The sequence below is a fragment of the Musca autumnalis genome, unplaced genomic scaffold, assembly GCF_047663935.1.
Source record: "Musca autumnalis isolate F117 unplaced genomic scaffold, ASM4766393v1 scaffold_3, whole genome shotgun sequence".
Classification (NCBI taxonomy): Eukaryota; Metazoa; Arthropoda; class Insecta; order Diptera; family Muscidae; genus Musca; species Musca autumnalis.
In genome coordinates this window covers 26,055,767-26,071,119 of record NW_027411866.1, presented here as the reverse complement: position 1 = coordinate 26,071,119, position 15,353 = coordinate 26,055,767, and the positions used below count along the sequence as shown (strand labels likewise).

The following is a 15,353-nucleotide window of genomic DNA, read 5'->3' as shown; positions in this document are numbered from 1 at the left end:
GCATCTAATTTCGATACGGAACTCGATATCATCATATAAATTGCATGGATTGTGTGTCAAAGTTTGCTTACCAAACGACGTAAGAAACGAGACTGTAGATTCTATAGGTCACGATATATTTGCTCTCATATGGACATGTGATTGATTTGACAAAGCTGACCCTTGTATTTCGTGAGACTTGGATGCTTCTGCATCTAATTTCGATACGGAACTCGATATCATCATATAAATTGCATGGATTGTGTGTCAAAGTTTGCTTACCAAACGACGTAAGAAACGAGACTGTAGATTCTATAGGTCACGATATATTTGCTCTCATATGGACATGTGATTGATTTGACAAAGCTGACCCTTGTATTTCGTGAGACTTGGATGCTTCTGCATCTAATTTCGATACGGAACTCGATATCATCATATAAATTGCATGGATTGTGTGTCAAAGTTTGCTTACCAAACGTCGTAAGAAACGAGACTGTAGATTCTATAGGTCACGATATATTTGCTCTCATATGGACATGTGATTGATTTGACAAAGCTGACCCTTGTATTTCGTGAGACTTGGATGCTTCTGCATCTATCTTCGAAACGGAACTCGATATCATCATATAAATTGCATGGATTGTGTGTCAACGTTTGCTTAACAAACGTCGTAAGAAACGAGACTGTAGATTCTATAGGTCACGATATATTTGCTCTCATATGGACATGTGATTGATTTGACAAAGCTGACCCTTGTATTTCGTAAGACTTGGATGCTTCTGCATCTATCTTCGATACGGAACTCGACATCATCACATAAATTGCATGGATTGTGTGTCAAAGTTTGCTTAACAAACGTCGTAAGAAACGAGACTGTAGATTCTATAGGTCACGATATATTTGCTCTCATATGGACATGTGATTGATTTGACAAAGCTGACCCTTGTATTTCGTAAGACTTGGATGCTTCTGCATCTATCTTCGATACGGAACTCGACATCATCACATAAATTGCATGGATTGTGTGTCAAAGTTTGCTTAACAAACGTCGTAAGAAACGAGACTGTAGATTCTATAGGTCACGATATATTTGCTCTCATATGGACATGTGATTGATTTGACAAAGCTGACCCTTGTATTTCGTGAGACTTGGATGCTTCTGCATCTAATTTCGATACGGAACTCTATATCATCATATAAATTGCATGGATTGTGTGTCAAAGTTTGCTTAACAAACGACGTAAGAAACGAGACTGTAGATTCTTTAGCTGACGATATATTTGCTCTCATATGGACATGTGATTGATTTGACAAAGCTGACCCTTGTATTTCGTAAACTTGGATGCTTCTGCATATAATTTCGATACGGAACTCGACATCATCATATAAATTGCATGGATTGTGTGTCAAAGTTTGCTTTACTAACGACGTAAGAAACGAGACTGTAGATTCTATAGGTGACGATATATTTGCTCTCATATGGACACGTGTTTGATTTGACAAAGCTGACCCTTGTATTTCGGGAGACTTGGATGCTTCTGCATCTATCTTCGAAACGGAACTCGATATCATCATATAAATTGCATGGATTGTGTGTCAAAGTTTGCTTAACAAACGGCGTAAGAAACGAGACTGTAGATTCTATAGGTCACGATATATTTGTTCTCATATGGACATGTGATTGATTTGACAAAGCTGACCCTTGTATTTCGTAAGACTTGGATGCTTCTGCATCTAATTTCGATACGGAACACGATATCATCATATAAATTGCATGGATTGTGTGTCAAAGTTTGCTTACCAAACGACGTAAGAAACGAGACTGTAGATTCTATAGGTGACGATATATTTGCTCTCATATGGACATGTGATTGATTTGACAAAGCTGACCCTTGTATTTCGGGAGACTTGGATGCTTCTGCATATCATTTCGATACGGAACACCATATCATCATATAAATTGCATGGATTGTGTGTCAAAGTTTGCTTACCAAACGACGTAAGAAACGAGACTGTAGATTCTATAGGTGACGATATATTTGCTCTCATATGGACATGTGATTGATTTGACAAAGCTGACCCTTGTATTTCGTGAGACTTGGATGCTTCTGCATATCATTTCGATACGGAACACGATATCATCATATAAATTGCATGGATTGTGTGTCAAAGTTTGCTTACCAAACGACGTAAGAAACGAGACTGTAGATTCTATAGGTGACGATATATTTGCTCTCATATGGACATGTGATTGATTTGACAAAGCTGACCCTTGTATTTCGTGAGACTTGGATGCTTCTGCATCTAATTTCGATACGGAACACGATATCATCATATAAATTGCATGGATTGTGTGTCAACGTTTGCTTAACAAACGACGTAAGAAACGAGACTGTAGATTCTATAGGTGACGATATATTTGCTCTCATATGACATGTGATTGATTTGACAAAGCTGACCCTTGTATTTCGTGAGACTTGGATGCTTCTGCATCTATCTTCGAAACGGAACTCGATATCATCATATAAATTGCATAGATTGTGTGTCAAAGTTTGCTTAACAAACGTCGTAAGAAACGAGACTGTAGATTCTATAGGTGACGATATATTTGCTCTCATATGGACATGTGATTGATTTGACAAAGCTGACCCTTGTATTTCGTGAGACTTGGATGCTTCTGCATCTATCTTCGAAACGGAACTCGATATCATCATATAAATTGCATGGATTGTGTGTCAAAGTTTGCTTAACAAACGACGTAAGAAACGAGACTGTAGATTCTTTAGCTGACGATATATTTGCTCTCATATGGGCATGTGATTGATTTGACAAAGCTGACCCTTGTATTTCGTGAGACTTGGATGCTTCTGCATCTAATTTCGATACGGAACACGACATCATCATATAAATTGCATGGATTGTGTGTCAAAGTTTGCTTAACAAACGTCGTAAGAAACGAGACTGTAGATTCTATAGGTCACGATATATTTGCTCTCATATGGACATGTGATTGATTTGACAAAGCTGACCCTTGTATTTCGTGAGACTTGGATGCTTCTGTACCTAATTTCGATACGGAACTCGATATCATCATATAAATTGCATGGATTGTGTGTCAAAGTTTGCTTACCAAACGACGTAAGAAACGAGACTGTAGATTCTTTAGCTCACGATATATTTGCTCTCACATGGGCATGTGATTGATTTGACAAAGCTGACCCTTGTATTTCGTGAGACTTGGATGCTTCTGCATCTAATTTCGATACGGAACACGACATCATCATATAAATTGCATGGATTGTGTGTCAAAGTTTGCTTAACAAACGTCGTAAGAAACGAGACTGTAGATTCTATAGGTCACGATATATTTGCTCTCATATGGACATGTGATTGATTTGACAAAGCTGACCCTTGTATTTCGTGAGACTTGGATGCTTCTGTACCTAATTTCGATACGGAACTCGATATCATCATATAAATTGCATGGATTGTGTGTCAAAGTTTGCTTAACAAACGTCGTAAGAAACGAGACTGTAGATTCTATAGGTGACGATATGTTTGCGCTCATATGGACATGTGATTGATTTGACAAAGCTGACCCTTGTATTTCGTGAGACTTGGATGCTTCTGCATCTATCTTCGAAACGGAACTCGATATCATCATATAAATTGCATAGATTGTGTGTCAAAGTTTGCTTACCAAACGACGTAAGAAACGAGACTGTAGATTCTTTAGCTGACGATATATTTGCTCTCATATGGACATGTGATTGATTTGACAAAGCTGACCCTTGTATTTCGTGAGACTTGGATGCTTCTGCATCTATCTTCGAAACGGAACTCGATATCATCATATAAATTGCATGGATTGTGTGTCAAAGTTTGCTTAACAAACGACGTAAGAAACGAGACTGTAGATTCTTTAGATGACGATATATTTGCTCTCATATGGACATGTGATTGATTTGACAAAGCTGACCCTTGTATTTCGTAAGACTTGGATGCTTCTGCATCTAATTTCGATACGGAACTCGATATCATCATATAAATTGCATGGATTGTGTGTCAAAGTTTGCTTAACAAACGTCGTAAGAAACGAGACTGTAGATTCTATAGGTGACGATATATTTGCTCTCATATGGACATGTGATTGATTTGACAAAGCTGACCCTTGTATTTCGTGAGACTTGGATGCTTCTGCATCTATCTTCGAAACGGAACTCGATATCATCATATAAATTGCATGGATTGTGTGTCAAAGTTTGCTTAACAAACGACGTAAGAAACGAGACTGTAGATTCTATAGGTCACGATATATTTGCTCTCATATGGGCATGTGATTGATTTGACAAAGCTGACCCTTGTATTTCGTGCTTCTGCATCTAATTTCGATACGGAACACGACATCATCATATAAATTGCATGGATTGTGTGTCAAAGTTTGCTTAACAAACGTCGTAAGAAACGAGACTGTAGATTCTATAGGTCACGATATATTTGCTCTCATATGGACATGTGATTGATTTGACAAAGCTGACCCTTGTATTTCGTGAGACTTGGATGCTTCTGTACCTAATTTCGATACGGAACTCGACATCATCATATAAATTGCATGGATTGTGTGTCAAAGTTTGCTTAACAAACGTCGTAAGAAACGAGACTGTAGATTCTATAGGTGACGATATATTTGCTCTCATATGGACATGTGATTGATTTGACAAAGCTGACCCTTGTATTTCGTGAGACTTGGATGCTTCTGCATCTATCTTCGAAACGGAACTCGACATCATCATATAAATTGCATGGATTGTGTGTCAAAGTTTGCTTAACAAACGACGTAAGAAACGAGACTGTAGATTCTATAGGTCAAGATATATTTGCTCTCATATGGGCATGTGATTGATTTGACAAAGCTGACCCTTGTATTTCGTGCTTCTGCATCTAATTTCGATACGGAACACGACATCATCATATAAATTGCATGGATTGTGTGTCAAAGTTTGCTTAACAAACGTCGTAAGAAACGAGACTGTAGATTCTATAGGTCACGATATATTTGCTCTCATATGGACATGTGATTGATTTGACAAAGCTGACCCTTGTATTTCGTGAGACTTGGATGCTTCTGTACCTAATTTCGATACGGAACACGACATCATCATATAAATTGCATGGATTGTGTGTCAAAGTTTGCTTAACAAACGTCGTAAGAAACGAGACTGTAGATTCTATAGGTCACGATATATTTGCTCTCATATGGACATGTGATTGATTTGACAAAGCTGACCCTTGTATTTCGTGAGACTTGGATGCTTCTGTACCTAATTTCGATACGGAACACGACATCATCATATAAATTGCATGGATTGTGTGTCAAAGTTTGCTTAACAAACGTCGTAAGAAACGAGACTGTAGATTCTATAGGTCACGATATATTTGCTCTCATATGGACATGTGATTGATTTGACAAAGCTGACCCTTGTATTTCGTGAGACTTGGATGCTTCTGCATCTATCTTCGAAACGGAACTCGATATCATCATATAAATTGCATGGATTGTGTGTCAAAGTTTGCTTAACAAACGACGTAAGAAACGAGACTGTAGATTCTATAGGTCACGATATATTTGCTCTCATATGGACATGTGATTGATTTGACAAAGCTGACCCTTGTATTTCGTGAGACTTGGATGCTTCTGCATCTAATTTCGATACGGAACACGATATCATCATATAAATTGCATGGATTGTGTGTCAAAGTTTGCTTAACAAACGTCGTAAGAAACGAGACTGTAGATTCTTTAGATGACGATATATTTGCTCTCATATGGACATGTGATTGATTTGACAAAGCTGACCCTTGTATTTCGTAAGACTTGGATGCTTCTGCATCTAATTTCGATACGGAACTCGACATCATCATATAAATTGCATGGATTGTGTGTCAAAGTTTGCTTAACAAACGTCGTAAGAAACGAGACTGTAGATTCTATAGGTGACGATATATTTGCTCTCATATGGACATGTGATTGATTTGACAAAGCTGACCCTTGTATTTCGTGAGACTTGGATGCTTCTGCATCTATCTTCGAAACGGAACTCGATATCATCATATAAATTGCATGGATTGTGTGTCAAAGTTTGCTTAACAAACGACGTAAGAAACGAGACTGTAGATTCTATAGGTCACGATATATTTGCTCTCATATGGGCATGTGATTGATTTGACAAAGCTGACCCTTGTATTTCGTGCTTCTGCATCTAATTTCGATACGGAACACGACATCATGATATAAATTGCATGGATTGTGTGTCAAAGTTTGCTTAACAAACGTCGTAAGAAACGAGCCTGTAGATTCTATAGGTGACGATATATTTGCTCTCATATGGGCATGTGATTGATTTGACAAAGCTGACCCTTGTATTTCGTGAGACTTGGATGCTTCTGCATCTATCTTCGAAACGGAACTCGATATCATCATATAAATTGCATGGATTGTGTGTCAAAGTTTGCTTAACAAACGACGTAAGAAACGAGACTGTAGATTCTATAGGTCACGATATATTTGCTCTCATATGGACATGTGATTGATTTGACAAAGCTGACCCTTGTATTTCGTGAGACTTGGATGCTTCTGCATCTAATTTCGATACGGAACACGATATCATCATTGTAGCAGATAATGCCTTTCCAATAAAACACAGTTGTTGTTGTTTTATTTTATTATTGTTGTCTTTGTTTTCTATTACTTCGTAACACAAGTGTGCGCGCGTAAGGATGACCGTTGTTGTGTGTTCTTTCTCCAAAACAAGACTGACTGGATCATTCTATCGTTCTTGCTAAATAACTAATAACGCCTCACACAACAATCAACAATGCCTACACACAACAACTCACCCGTACCTGCGCTCACGAGAATAATTGAGTGACTTACAATGTACTTATAGACTAAACAGGTTACGCTAGCTTACAAACTAAGAAAGCAGTAGGAAAGTAACAATATGATAACTAGTATACTACAATCGGCCTTCCTGACCATAAAGATCACCTGACTCTTTTCGACACGGTTGCCTTAAGGAACCTCACTGTTGTGTGTAATGGGTGGAAGTTTGCGTTGTTCTGTTACACTGTCTAAAAATAGTTCAGTATGTTGTGAATTGCATTGGTTTAACTGACCAGGTCCCCTATGCCAATGTTTCATGTTATGTGCTGCCCATATTCCTTTGTAAGGTATTCTGCTTTGTTGAAAACCTTCTACATCTTGTAGTTCATAACGATCATTTTCTAGTACTCCTGTAACAACGTATGGACCCTTAAATTTTGGCACAAATTTTTTAGAGACTCCTACACTACTGTCAATATTTTTTATTACAACATAATCGCCTTTTTCGTACAACACTGGTTGTTTCCTCTTGAGATCTGTATAATTTTTATTGTATTGTTGTGCTGCATATTGTCTTTCATTTGCACTAAGTCGAATTGAATTTAAGTTTCTAGTATCTTGTTCCATTACATTGTCTCTAATTTGGTCTGAAAATTTTCCCCGTTGGTTGACACCAAATAACATTACACTAGGGTGTTGGTTTATCATTCTGTTGCAGGTATTATTTATTGTGAATTCGACAGTTTCTAATGTTTTTTCCCAAGTCGTATTAGTTTCTGTATTTATAAGTTTTGCAATCATTGGTCCTAAAGTTCTATTAACACGTTCTACCTGGCCGTTAGCTTCCGGTGAAAAAGTAGCTATCTTAATATGTTTTATGTCATTGTCCTTGACAAATTTGTTAAAATAATTCGAAGTGAAACATGACCCTCTATCAGAAATAATGTATCGCGGTCGACTGTAATATCTAAAATATTCTTGCAAGGCTTTTATTACTTCCTTTGTGGCAGTAGTCTTTGTCGGATACAATTTAACAAACTTAGAGCAAGCATCGATAACCACAAATATGTGTTTCTTTGAACTGTTTCTGTCTACTGGCCCATAATGGTCTACGTGAATCATTTCAAATGGTTTTGTCGGTTTCGGGATGTTATGTAGGAATCCTTCTACAGGGCCGCTTTTAGGAGAAAAAGTTATACACTTCAAACAGTTTTGTATGTGATCTCTAACTTTATTATTTATGTGAGGGAACCAATAAGTTTTATTTATTAGGTCTGTAACTTTGTTAATGCCAACATGTCCCATCTCATCATGATACTTATACAGAACATGGGTTTCCATTTGAGCAGGGACAACAAAAAGCAACCTTCCGGTTTTTAATTTTTTATAAAGTACGCCATTCCTCATTTCATAATATTTATTGTCTGACGTCTGTAACTTTTCTTTAAGTTTAACAATTTCTGGATCTTTATTTTGAGCGATTATTAAATTTTCTTCAAAAGTGTTAGTGTCTATAATCATAATATCTAATGATCGACTTAACGCATCTACATGCTGCATACGTCGCCCTTCTCTATGTTCAACAACATAGTCGAAATTTTGTAATTCCAATGCCCACCTGGCGATTCTCGGGTTTAACTCTTTTTTATTTAACGTCAAGGTCAAAGAATTACAATCGGTAATTATTTTGAATGTTTTGCCATATAAATAAACACGAAATCTCCTAAGTGCATAAACTATCGCTAAGGTCTCTAATTCGTAGCTGTGAAACTTTGATTCAGCATCTGTAGTCCTTTTAGAAAAATAAAACACAGGATGCCACTTTTTGTCTTTTTGTTTTTGCATTAATATAGATCCGAACCCTAAAGCACTCGCATCGCAATGGAGCTCCGTTTCTGCGGACGGGTTATATAAAGCTAAAACTGGCGAGTCTAGCAGTTTTCTTTTTAATAATTCAAATGTTTCAAGCTCCAATTGTCCGAAATAAAATTGTTTATCTTTTCTAGTCAAATCATAAAGTGGTTTTGCTAAAATCGAAAAATCTTTGATAAAACGTCTGAAATATGAGCAAAGGCCAAGAAAGCTTTGCACTGCCCGTACCTTGTCGGGTAGAGGGAAATTTTTGATCGCTTCTAATCCCCTATCGTCGGCCCGTATACCCAATTTGTCTATGGTATAACCTAAATATTTTATGTTGTCCCGCAAAAATTCACACTTATCTAACCGCAACTCCAATTTATTTTGTACCAACCTCAACATGACTTCTCTTAATACTTCTAAATGTCGTTTGATATCATGAGTGGCAATCATAATATCGTCTAGATATATTACAACATCTCCCGTTCTAATAAGGTCTTTGAAAACACTGTTTATAAACATTTGGAAAACCGACGGAGCATTCTTCAGACCAAACGGCATACGCAGAAATTCATATTGACCTAAAGGTGTAATGAATGCTGTATATTTTATAGAATCTTCATCCATAAAAACGTGATGGAAACCATTTTTGAGATCTAGTTTAGTAAATATTGTTTTGTTTGCTAAGCTTTCTAGAAGATCGTCGATCAACGGAATCGGGTAATTATGTTTGGCGGTAACTTTGTTTAATTTTCTAAAATCTACACACATACGTAGGTCTCCAGTTTTTTTCTTAACTAACACTATAGGTGAGGCATATTCAGATTCACTAGCTCTTATAATTCCTTTTTCTAAGTAGTCGTCTAATATTTTCTGTAACTCTATTTTTTCTGTATAGGAAAGTCGTCTCGGAGGACAATTGAAAGGTTTGGAATTCTCTAATATCAGTTTCATTTCATAATGTATTTCTGGTATTTCCGGACGTTTCATATCTACATAAGTTTCTTTAAACAACGCATTCAATTTGGCTAAAGTATGTTGGTGTACAGCATCCCCAACCTTTAAGTTGAAGTCTGTATAGTTTGACGTAATATCGATCGCTAAAATCTCATTCTCAAACTGGAGATATTCTTGATCTAAACTCGATTCAGTAATTTTTGAGTTGTTATTTACCCCTAATTTGTGGACATACATTTGTTCTGGCTCTACGTCTGGTTCACAGCCAAACAATAACAATTTGCTCTGAGACTTTTCTAAAAAATCTCTTCCCAACAATACGGAATATTTCATTGACGATCTATGAACAACCACCAGTTTTATTTCAATATATTTATTTGAATAATTCAGAAAACAAAAACAAAATCCAAGTGTTTTTAAAGTGGAAAAATTTAAACCATAAAAATTCATGTCTGGTAAGGGGAATATTTGTGTTCCGGCCGGCAACGCGTCTTCTCTTATAAGGCTAACAGAGCTACCGGTATCAATTAAAGTTTCTAAAGAAAAATTAATATTAACACTAGGACTAAAATTATATACGAAATATCTTACATAATTGTTTTCTGATGTCGACACATCCTTCTTTTTGTTTTTGTCGCACTGGCCCACCGTATGGCCTGCTCTGCCACAGGCATAGCACGTTCCCGGCTGCCGTCTCGGTTTGTTGCAGTCCGCAGCATAATGCCCCATACTATTACAATTATAGCAGCGAACGTCCAATTTGGTAGCGGCTGCGTCACGACTCTCGCTGTTTGCTTTCGGCAATTTTATGGCAGCCAACGACTTGCATAGCTCATTCACACTAAGGAATCTCTGCATCACTGTTTGACGGCGCAGCTGCATATTTGGTATGCCGTCTATAATGTACTCTATTAATTCGTCGTCTTCAAATTTTAATTTTTCTGCAATTTTTGTCTTATCATTGCAATAATCTGTCAAGTTTTCATCAAAACGCCATGTGCGACGTTCGAACTTTTTTCTCATCTCCATCTTGCTCTCATTCGTGCCAAACATCAGGCAAAACTGACTGAAAATCTCTGCCACACTCTCTGTTACAGTATTGCGTCGTGAGTGTAGCCAGTTCAAAGGTTTGCCCACCAACTTCATGGCAAGCAACGCACGCACCATGTCGTCAGACAACTTGTATACCTTTTGTAAGTCTTGTAGCTGCGTTACCCAGAATGCTGCGTCCGTGCTGCCATCAAACGTAGGCAGAAAATTGCTCACCATCGAAAGAGAGATATTGTTATCTGTAAGTTGTGCACCACTGTTGTTGTTGTTGTTAACGGCCACCAGTTTCAGTACATCATTTTCTTTTTGCATAAATTCTTTTTCTTTACGTAACAACTCGTTCTCTTTGCATAAAGTTCTAACTCCTTTTCTCTTAACTTTGTCGCCAAATCTGTCTCTACGTTTTCTGTAGTTTTTCCCACTTTATTTGGTGTTTCTTGAACTTCTTTTGTCGGAAGGTTTTTAAGGGGAGACTGTAAATTTTTTGTTTCGCCGAAAGCGCCGCCAGTAATTATTGATTCAATGTCTATCTATATATATAAAAGAGCAGTGAGGTGAGGTATTCACTGACTGACTGATTCATCAACGCCCAGACGAAACCGCTGAAGCTAGAAAGTTGAAATTTTGGGTGTAGGTTGCTGTTGGTGTGTAGGGGTGAGATAAGGCTGGGTTTTTGGAAATTCGGCCTAGAAGTGTACGAAAAGTACTAAAAGGTACTAAATATGGTACCCTTTGTATTAGCGAAACGGTAAGAACTAGAAGTCTGAAATTTGGAATGAGGGTAACTGATGGAGATCTAGAAAGATGTACCAAAGGGTTTTTTGGAAAATCGACCTCTAAGTGTACGAAAAGTACTAAAATTTACAAAATTTAGTACCAATTGTATATTTTGAACGGATATAGCTAGAATCATGGAATTTGGTATGGAAATCAAGGTTGGGAAGTGGTGTTGATGTAATTAAATGTTTTTGGAAAATCGTACTAATGTGTACGAAAAGTACTAAATGATACTAAATTTAGTACAAATTATATTTGGGTGAACGGATAGAACTGGAATCCTGAAATTTGGAAGTAAGATTACTGTTGAAGTGTATGATTGAGACATGAGGGTGATTTTGGAAATTCGTACTTATGTGTACGAAAATTACTAAATGGTACTAAATTTAGTACAATTTGGATTTGTGTGGACGGATGGAGCTGGAATCTTGAAATTTAAAATTACGGTCAATTGTGGAGAGTAACGAAGAAAACTTTTTGGAAATTCGAACTATAAGTGCACGAATAGTACTAAATGGTACTAAATTTAGTACAATTTGGATTTGGGTGAACGGATTGAGCTGGAATACAGACATTTGGAATGGGGGTTGCCGATGAAGAGTAACAATGAAAGGTTTTTGTAAATTCGAACTATAAGGGTAAAAGTACTAAATGGTACTAAATTTAGTACAATTTGGATTTGTGTGAACGGATAGAGCTGGAATCCTGAAATTTGGAATGAGGATCACTAATGAAGAGTAAAATGAAAGGTTTTCGGAATTAGAACTATAAGTGTACGAAAAGTAATAAATGGTACTAAATTTAGTACAATTTGGATTTGGGTGAACGGATAGAGCTGGAATCCTGAAATTTGTAATGAGGGTCACTGATGGAGAGTAAAAAAGAAAGGTGTTTAGAAATTCGAACTACAAGTGCACGAAAAGTACTAAATGGTACTAAATTTAGTACAATTTGGGTTTGGGTGAACGGATAGAGCGGGAATACAAACATTTGGAATGAGGGTCACTGATGAAGAGTAACAATGAAAGGTTTTTGGAATTTCGAACTATAAGGATACGAAAAGTACTAAATGGTACTAAATTTAGTACAATTTTGATTTGGGTGAACGGATTGAACTGGAATACAGACATTTGGAATGAGTGTCACTGATGAAGAGTAACAATGAAGGTTTTTGTAAACTCGAACTATAAGGGTACGAAAAGTACTAAATGGTACTAAATTTTGTACAATTTGGATTTGGATGAATGGATAGAGCTGGAATCCTGAAATTTGAAATTAGGGTCAGTGGTGGAGAGTAACAAAGAAAGGTTTTTGTAAATTCGAACTATAAGTGCACGAAAAGTTCTAAATGGTACTAAATTTAGTACAATTTGGATTTGGGTGAACGGATTGAGCTTGAATCCTGAAATTTGTAATGAGGGTCACTGATGGAGAGTAACAAAGAAAGGTTTTTGGAAATTTGAGCTATAAGTGCACGAAAAGTACTAAATGATACTAAATTTAGTACAATTTGGATTTGGGTGAACGGATAGATCTGGAATCCTGAAATTTGGAATGAGAATCACTGTTGAAGAGTAAAAATGAAAGGTTTTTGGAATTCGAACTAAACTTATACGAAAAGTACTAAATATTACTAAATATAGTACAATTTAGATATGGGTTAACGAATAGGGCCGGAATCCTGAAATTTGGAATGGGGGTCACTGATTAAGAGTAAGAAAGATGTACCAAAGGTCGAAAAGTCCTAAATGGTAGTGAGTTTAGTCTTATTTGGATTTGAAGAGCTGGAATCCTGAAATTTGGAATTAAGATTACTGTTAGAATATAGAATTGAGATATGGAGGAAGCTTTGGAAAATGGTACTAATGTGAACGAAGCAGTACTAACTGGTACGGAATTCGCTGTATTTGCGTGAACAGATTACTGTTGGAGTGAGGATTGAGGTAGTTTTGGAAATTCATATTGGTGTTTAGAGTGGAGGTAGGGAGGAGGTTTTGAAAATTCGTACTTATTTATACAAAAAGTACTAAATAGTACTATAATGGGTTTCAGGAGAACAGATAAAGCTAGAAAAGTGAATTGGGGTTAGGATATATGTTGAATATAAGGAAGTAATCTTTTAAAATACACTAAGTCAAGAGGTACCGTTATATGGGGATATACGAAAACGTGGATTTTTATGGTCATTTTGGATTTTTATGGCCATTTTGAATGCCGAAAATTTAACGGACCTATTCGGGTTCTGGGCGAAACCACTAAAGCTAGAATCTTGCATTGTAAATGTGCGTGATTGTTGTTGTGAAGGCGTGAGATAAAGTTTAGTGTTTGGAAATTCGTACTGGAAGGGAATGCTGTGTTAGTGAAGGGTTAAAACCAGGAGTCAAATCTGAAATTTGCAATATGATACGTAGTTTTGGAAATTCGAAATAAAAAATATGGTAGTTGTGTAGGGATGCGATACTTCAGATTTTTTTTGTAAATTCTGACTACAATCGAAAAAAGTATTGTTAATAAAAATAGGTGTTAGTACAACAGAATCTCCAGTATTCACCATTCCCGTATTAAATATTGTTTATATAAATTTTGTTCCCTTTCCGCATACGAAGTAGCGGGCATTTGCTAGTTTCTTTATATTTCTCAAAATTGCTATCTGTAGGTTTGTTATTTGACTCAACATCTATTTCTTTATATTGCTCCAAATTGTTGTCTGTAGTTTTGTATTTCATATTGGCTGTATTTTGTTTGCCTGTATTTTGTTTGTCAGGATCGGACTGTACATTTTCACTTACGCCACCACTTTGTTCCTCGTCACTGTCTAACGGTAAGACAACTTTTTTTGGTCGAATTGTAACGTTGTCTGTACTTTTATTTGTGAATTCACCAGCACACGCATTAAATTGTTGTTGATCCATTTTATTTAGCAACGATGATATGCAGTATTGTTTGTGAATTATATTTAATTTGCTTATATCGGCTTGAACACCAAAAATATTTAACACAGTTTTGCAGTAGGCGAGAACCACTTCTGAGGTTGTAGCAGATAATGCCTTTCCAATAAAACACAGTTGTTGTTGTTTTATTTTATTATTGTTGTCTTTGTTTTCTATTACTTCGTAACACAAGTGTGCGCGCGTAAGGATGACCGTTGTTGTGTGTTCTTTCTCCAAAACAAGACTGAGTGGATCATTCTATCGTTCTTGCTAAATAACTAATAACGCCTCACACAACAATCAACAATGCCTTCACACAACAACTCACCCGTACCTGCGCTCACGAGAATAATTGAGTGACTTACAATGTACTTATAGACTAAACAGGTTACGCTAGCTTACAAACTAAGAAAGCAGTAGGAAAGTAACAATATGATAACTAGTATACTACATCATATAAATTGCATGGATTGTGTGTCAAAGTTTGCTTAACAAACGTCGTAAGAAACGAGACTGTAGATTCTTTAGATGACGATATATTTGCTCTCATATGGACATGTGATTGATTTGACAAAGCTGACCCTTGTATTTCGTAAGACTTGGATGCTTCTGCATCTAATTTCGATACGGAACTCGACATCATCATATAAATTGCATGGATTGTGTGTCAAAGTTTGCTTTACAAACGACGTAAGAAACGAGACTGTAGATATTATAGGTCACGATATATTTGCTCTCATATGGACATGTGATTGATTTGACAAAGCTGACCCTTGTATTTCGGGAGACTTGGATGCTTCTGCATCTAATTTCGATACGGAACTCGACATCATCATATAAATTGCATGGATTGTGTGTCAAAGTTTGCTTAACAAACGTCGTAAGAAACGAGACTGTAGATTCTATAGGTCACGATATAT

General features: G+C 36.6%; 1 protein-coding gene across 1 annotated transcript; it reads right to left on the bottom strand.

Annotated features, from left to right (window-relative positions):
• Nucleotides 1-9,908: 9,908 nt before the first annotated feature.
• Nucleotides 9,909-11,038, bottom strand: LOC141398108 (uncharacterized). The gene is made up of 2 exons (XM_073975337.1): nucleotides 10,268-11,038; nucleotides 9,909-10,212 (listed from the first exon to the last, which is right to left on the bottom strand). The coding sequence occupies exons 1-2, from the start codon at nucleotides 11,036-11,038 to the stop codon at nucleotides 10,204-10,206; spliced, it is 780 nt and encodes a 259-aa protein (XP_073831438.1). The 3' UTR covers nucleotides 9,909-10,203.
• Between the last annotated feature and the right edge of the window lie 4,315 nt (nucleotides 11,039-15,353).

Bases quoted from the DNA above. Each gene is read 5' to 3' on its own strand.
- LOC141398108 (XM_073975337.1), bottom strand. From the start codon at position 11,038: ATGCAAAAAGAAAATGATGTACTGAAACTGGTGGCCGTTAACAACAAC.